General features: G+C 68.3%; 2 protein-coding genes across 2 annotated transcripts; one reads left to right on the top strand and one right to left on the bottom strand.

Annotated features, from left to right (window-relative positions):
- Positions 1-526: 526 nt before the first annotated feature.
- On the bottom strand, positions 527-727 carry AURANDRAFT_9244 (hypothetical protein; the record flags this gene model as incomplete). Its single annotated transcript, XM_009040856.1, has 1 exon — positions 527-727. A coding segment is annotated over one exon (201 nt), but the record flags the coding sequence as incomplete, so codon positions are not given.
- Positions 728-2123: 1396 nt separating this feature from the next.
- AURANDRAFT_72047 (hypothetical protein) lies at positions 2124-5804 on the top strand (the record flags this gene model as incomplete). The annotated part of the gene is made up of 1 exon (XM_009040912.1): positions 2124-5804. The coding sequence occupies one exon, from the start codon at positions 2124-2126 to the stop codon at positions 5775-5777; it is 3654 nt and encodes a 1217-aa protein (XP_009039160.1).
- Between the last annotated feature and the right edge of the window lie 832 nt (positions 5805-6636).

Raw genomic sequence — 6636 nt, 5'->3', positions numbered from 1 at the left:
CGACGTCGAGCTCGTCGTCGAGCTCGAGGCCCAGGTCCGCGGGCGCCGGCGCGAACGCGGGCGCGGGCGCGGGCGCGTCGTCCAGCGGCGACGAGGACGTGCGCTCGTCCTCTTCGCGGCGCTCGCCGGCCTCGCGCGTCACCTCGGCGAACGCCGCGTCGGGCGACGGGGACCCGGGCGGCGCCCACGACGTCTCGCCGGACGCCGGGTCGCAGTAGTAGGGCGTGCCCTCGACGTCGTAGCACGTCAGCCACAACTTGTCGGACGCCGGGTCGTAGTAGTAGGGCGTGCCCTCGTCGTCGTAGTGCGTCTGCCACGCGACCGCGGCCGCCGGCGCGTCGTCCTCCATGGGCGCCGCGGGCTCCTCGGCGACGGCCGGCGCCTCGGCGACGGCCGGCGCCTCGGCCGCCGCGGCGCCGTCGGCCTTGGCCTTGGCCTTGCGGACGATGGTCCAGAGGTCCGCGCCGCCGCCGCGGCGGAAGTGCGGGTGCGCGAAGGAGACCGCGCGGTCGCGGCCCGCCGCGGGCACCTTGTGGAAATCGTACATGTTCAGCATGCGCACGAACGAGTTCCAGTTCTTGTGGCGGAAGTACTTGGGGCAGACCTCGGCCGCGAAGCGCGACGGGTCCGCGACGACGATGCGCTCGCCGTTGTTGTTCCAGGCGATGAGCGTGTCCTCGTAGGGGCCGTTGAGCAGGCTGAAGAGCGTCCGCACGAAGGTCGCCACGGGCCGCTCGTGGTGCTCGGGCACGACGTCGCTGGACTCGCCCCCGGCCGCGGCGCCGGCGCACGTATTCGGAGCCCCGTCGAGCGGCGCCGACGCGACGACGGGCGGCGCCGCCGCGACGACGAGCGGCGCCGCGACGTCGAGACGCGGTGCGATGGCGGGCAGGGGTGTCGGCAAAGGGGGGGGGGGCGCACCATCGCGCTGCGCGTCGACGGGCAGCACGGGCCGGAGGCTCTGCGCGAGCGCGGCCGCGTCCATGCGCCAAGTTTGCAGCTCCGGCATTCTCGGCGAGTTGAGGCAAAAGAGCTGCCAGCCTCGAGGTGCTTGGACGCCCGCTGCGCCGCTCTGATCGCCATGGCGCGGACCAAGCGGCTCATCATGAAGGCCCGTCGGAAGATCGCGGCGAAGAAGAAGGCGCGGAGAAAACGCGCCACGCACGATCCTTCTTTCAACGACGAGCGATTTGGGATTACCAGGGCAATGCGAAAGCGGAATTTGCAAGTGGTGCGAGCGAGAGGTGGGAGGGCCCTCAGCGGCGGACAATTTAATTTTATCGAGAGTCGACGTCCCATCGTCGGACGTCGGACGCTGGGTTTGACAGAGAGCACACGGTCCCTACGCAGCCGACTCCAGCGAATGGCCACGGTGACGATGGGCGCGGGCCCACCGTCCTATACGTCCCTTGACGCGTGGGCGCGCGCGCAGGTGAGCGCTTCCGCTGGCGGCGACGAGTATCTATTCAAAGTCCGACGTCCTTCCCTTTCAAACTGGAGGGCTAGGCAATTTGCACCTTTTTTGTTCGATCTCGTGGAAGAAATCATACCGTTTTATCCTCATTGGGAGGACGCGCTTCTTCGAGCGCGCACGCGAGGCAATCATCTGCCCTGGATCGCCCCCACCGTCGTGTCGCCCGACGGATCACTTCAAAAGATTGTCCTCGACCATGTGGACGTCCAGTTGGGTGGCATCTACACTGGACTGGAGGACCACATTGCAATTGGCTTCTTGCCTTGGGACAGGAATCTGGGGGTGTCGGGAGTCCGCTACCTCATGAAGAGGGGTCTATGGTAGGTAGGAGGATAAGTCTCGGCTCAGGTTGGCTTCTCGGTGACGCGCGCGCGCGCGCGCGCCAGGCGTCGAGCGCGCCGTCGCGCGGCAGGGTCAAAACGGGCCGTCCGGAGCGATTTTAGCGTCCGGAAAGTCCAGTGCCCGCGTCCGCCCAAGGCAGGCGCGTAGGCGGGGCGCGTAGGTCGCCTAATGCGCTATCTAGAGAGAAAGTCGATTTTTGCCGTGGCATCACTCTCTCGCATCGAAACACACTCGCATCGAAACACACTCGCATCGAAACTCGGGCCGGCCTCTCTCGGGACACCCGCCGCGCGCCCAAAACCACACGATGGGTGACGTCGAGCATGGCGCGGCGAACCCGCTCCGGCCCTACGAGGAGGCCGCGAAGGCGGGGCTCATCCCCGAGACCTTGCTCGAGGTCTCGGGCATGCAGTACGCCGTCGGCGAGAAGGTGCTCCTCGAGGAGGTGTCCGTCGTCTTCCAGCCGCGGCATCTGACGGCCCTCATGGGCCCCTCGGGCGCGGGCAAGACGACCCTCATGAACGTCATCAGCGGCCGCGCGGGCGGGAAGATCCTCAAGGGCGGCGTCCTCGTGAACGGCGCGCCGACGACGCCGAAGAAGCTCCGCCTGCTCATGAGCTACATGCCCCAGGAGGACGTGCTCTATCCGTCGCTGACCGTCAAGCAGACGCTCTACTACAGCAGCTTCCTCCGGTGCCCCGAGAAGTGGAGCCGCGAGGCGAAGACGGAGCGCGTCGACGTCATCCTCTCGAAGCTCAACCTCAAGCACGTCGAGAACGGCATCGTCGGGGACCACACGACCAAGGGCTCCATCAGCGGCGGCCAGAAGCGGCGCCTGAGCGCGGCCATCGAGTTCCTGTCGTTCCGGCCCGTCATGCTCATGGACGAGCCGACGTCGGGCCTCGACTCGCCGAGCGCGATGACGCTCGTCAAGCTCCTCCACGACGCGGCGACGGACCAGGGCCGCACGGTGATCTGCACGATCCACCAGCCGTCGTGGTCCATCGTCTGCCTCTTCGACCCCCTCGTGCTCCTCGGCGCGGGCGGCAAGCAGATCTACGACGGCCCCGTGCCCGGCCTGCCCGCGTTCTTCGCGGACGGCGGCGCGCCGTGCCCCGAGTCGGAGAACCCGGCGGACCACGCCCTGTACGTCCTCGCCCGGGGCGACACGGACGGCTGGCACGCCAAGTGGAAGGCGGGCCGCCTCGGGCAGAAGCGGCCGCCGAGCGAGGTCACGGGCTTCCTGACGAGCGACGACCCCGACGGCCCGCGCGACTACCCCATCTCGTTCATGACGCAGTACCGGCTCCTCCTGCTCCGGAGCGTCCACATCTGGGTCTGCGACCCGTCGCAGGGCCCCCTGGTCTGGGGCATGACCGTCTTCTCGACCATCATGTACGCGTCGGCCTACTTCAGCCTCCACGACTCGGTGTCGCGCGAGCTCGCGATCATCACCTTCGTCATGTTCATCTACCAGGCGGCGTCGACGCCCCTCTGCGTCGTCATGCCCCTGGAGCGGGCCGTGGTCCTGCGCGACTACCGCAACGGCGTCTTCTCGACGGCGCCGTACTGGCTCGCGCGCGCGACGCTCGCGTGCATCAACGGCGTCATCATCTCGTTCCTCGCGTGCGCCATCGTCTACCCCTGCCTGTCGTTCACGTTCAAGAACGCGATGATCCCCTTCAAGTTCTACTTCATGACGACGCTCCTCATGAGCTGCTGCATGCTCCTGGGGCTGATCATCGGCATCTCGTCGCCGAGCGCGCTCGCGGCGATCAAGATCGTGCCGCCGTCGCTCGTCATCCAGATGCTCACGTGCCAGGTGCTCATCCCCCAGAACCAGTTCCCGGACTACTTCCTGCCCCTCAAGTACGTCAACCTGCTCACGTGGTCCGTCAAGTACCTCATGGTCCAGGTCTTCGCGCACACGACGGACAAGGCCGGGGACATCCTCGAGTCGCCGGTCTACTTCGACATCAGCGAGGGCAACGTCGACTCGTGCGTCCCCATGATGTTCCTCCTCTTCGGCGCCCTCTTCGCCGCGGGCTTCGTCGTCACGACCGCGCGGCTCAACCGGCCGGACGGCGGCGGCGGCGGCGCGGCGAGGCCCGCGCCGGCGCCGCGGAAGGTCCTCGACGGCGCCAAGGTCGCGGACCTCGCCGCCGAGGCGTCGGAGCCCCTGCTCGGCGGGGGGCGCGGCGACGCCTACGGCGCCGCGTCCCTCGCGGCCGCGCCGGCGTCCGTGCGCGCGCACGCGATCACGCTCTGGCGCGACGTCCGCTCGCCGGGCAAGAAGGCGACGCTCCACGACGTCTCCGTGAGCTTCGAGGCGAAGACGACGACGGCCCTCATGGGGCCCTCGGGCGCGGGCAAGACGACGCTCATCGACGTGCTCACGGGCCGCACGCTCGAGAACGACCTCGTCGAGGGCGTCGTCACGGTCAACGGCCGCGAGCTGCCCAAGGCCGACTTCAAGTACTTCACGACCGTGACGCCCCAGGAGGACATCCTCCTCGCGGACCTCACGGTGCGCGACATCCTCTACTTCACGGCGGAGCTGCGCTGCCAGCGGGACCTGAGCCTCAAGGCGAAGCGCGCGCGCGCCGACGAGGTCATCGCGCAGCTCGGGCTCCAGGCCAAGGCCGACGTCGTCGTCGGGTCCACGGAGAAGCCGGGCATCAGCGGCGGCCAGAAGAAGCGCGTGTCCATCGGCATGGACCTCCTGGCGAACTGCTCCGTCATGTGCCTCGACGAGCCGACGACGGGCCTCGACGCCGCGGCGGCGCTGAGCATCGCGGACGTCGTCATGTCCCTGGCCAAGGTCACGGGGCGGACCATGGTCTGCACGATCCACCAGCCGACCTGGGAGCTCATCTCGCGCTTCGACCAGCTCACGATCCTCGTCCAGGGCCGCCTCGCGTTCTGCGAGCAGCCCGCGCAGCTCGCGCCGTTCTTCGCGGGCGGCGGCCACCCGTGCCCGGACAACGAGAACCCCATCGACTTCGCCATGTACCGGCTCCAGGACGGGAGCGCCACGGTCTGGACGGACCTCTGGCGGCGCAGCGCCGCGGCCAAGGCCCGCGCGACCGAGACGCTCCCGGCCGACGCGTTCGCCGAGCCCGCGTCGAGGGCCGGCGACTACGACGCCGTCTTCGGCCGCTACCCCACGTCCGCGGCGACGCAGTACTGGATCCTCCTCAAGCGCTGCACGCTGTCGTACCTCAAGGACGAGGACCAGTCCGTCGAGCACGTCATGCCGTCGCTCATGCAGGCGCTCGTCACGGGCCTCGTGTACCTCAACTTCAGCACGAACCTCTACCTGGCCACGGGCATGTGCTTCGGCGTCATGGGCGCCTGCATGATCGCCTTCAACGCCTTCCTGCTCAACATCCCCTTCGAGAAGGCGCTCATCGTCCGCGAGTACAAGAACGGGTCCTACGGCGCGGCGGCGTACTGGGCGTCGCGGATGACGCTGGCCTCCGTGAGCGCGGCCTGCGTCGCCTTCGTGACGCCCTTCATCTGGTGGCCGCTCATGGGGCTGCCGCTCAACGAGCCCAGCCGCGTCGTCTACGCGGCGCTCGCCATCGCGATCACGGCCGCGTCCTACGCGAGCCTCGCGAGCCTCGCGGGCGTCGTCATGCCCGACGCCGTCGCCGCGGCCCAGACCTCGGAGCCCATCATCACGCTCCTCACGCTCACGGGCGGCACGATGCTCACGCGGCCCCAGATCAAGGTCTACTGGATGTGGCTCTACTACCTCAACCCGCTCCACTACTGCTACGAGATCGTCGTCACCCAGGGCTTCCAGGGCCGCCACGGCTCCCACAAGCCCGAGGACACGCTCGACTACTTCCACTACGGCAACGGCCACATGGGCGCCAACTTCACGTGGCTCATCACGATCTACGTCGTCATCGCCGCCGCGGGCTTCATCGTCGTGCCGCGCTTCATGGGGCACTAAACTTAAGTACGGAACATGGCTGGCTTACTCGTGTCTCTCTCTAGCGCATTAGGCGACGCACCCCGCCTACGCGCCCGCCTTGGGCGGACGCGGGCACTGGGGGGGGCCACTAAACGTGTCTCCACTCTCCCACGAGTCCGATCCCGGCGTCCACCCGTGGGTTTAGGGGACCAAGATACAGTCCACCGCGTCGCTACGCCTCGGCCGGGGCCAAAGTAGCGGGCGAAGTCGACCGTCGAGGGCTTCCTGCGCATCGGGGGGGGGCTGGAAGCTCTCCGTCATCGACGCGGAGTGGTCCTGCTTGACGGCGATGCGCAGCGCGGCGCGGCGGAGGCCCTCGGCGGACACGAGGCCGTTGGCCGCGGCGACGGGGTCGACGAGCGCGGCCCACGACGCGACCGCGTCGCCGAAGACCAACGACAGGAAGTCCTTGGCGCCGCCGGCGTCGCCGGCGACGGCCTTCTGCGCCGGTTCTGCGAGCTCGCCCTTCCGCGGGTCCTCGAGCGGGTACGCGGAGGCGGCGCTCCTCTCCGTGCTCAGCACGACCGGAGGCACGGTGGACCCTGCCGAAGTTGAATTAGAAAGATAGTCCCTACTGCCGTGCGTGGTGTTCGATCCCCGCCCACGGTACCGCGCTACCCCCCTAGGCACCCCCGTTGAGCCCAACGGGAGTGGCCACTAGGGCTACGTAGCATTGAGCCACACCGTGACACCAGCAAAAATTCCGACCTCGTGCACTTGCCTCGTGAATATTGTCTTTCCGCCGGGGTAGGACTAGCCGTAGGACACCTCAAGCTCTCAAGCAGCTTAGCATACAGGGGGGAAGCGCGCGGGGGGGGGGGGGNGGGGGGGTTTTTTT

This window comes from Aureococcus anophagefferens (genome assembly GCF_000186865.1).
Source record: "Aureococcus anophagefferens unplaced genomic scaffold AURANscaffold_17, whole genome shotgun sequence".
NCBI classification, from domain to species: domain Eukaryota; class Pelagophyceae; order Pelagomonadales; family Pelagomonadaceae; genus Aureococcus; species Aureococcus anophagefferens.
This window is presented reverse-complemented; position numbering and strand designations above follow the sequence as displayed.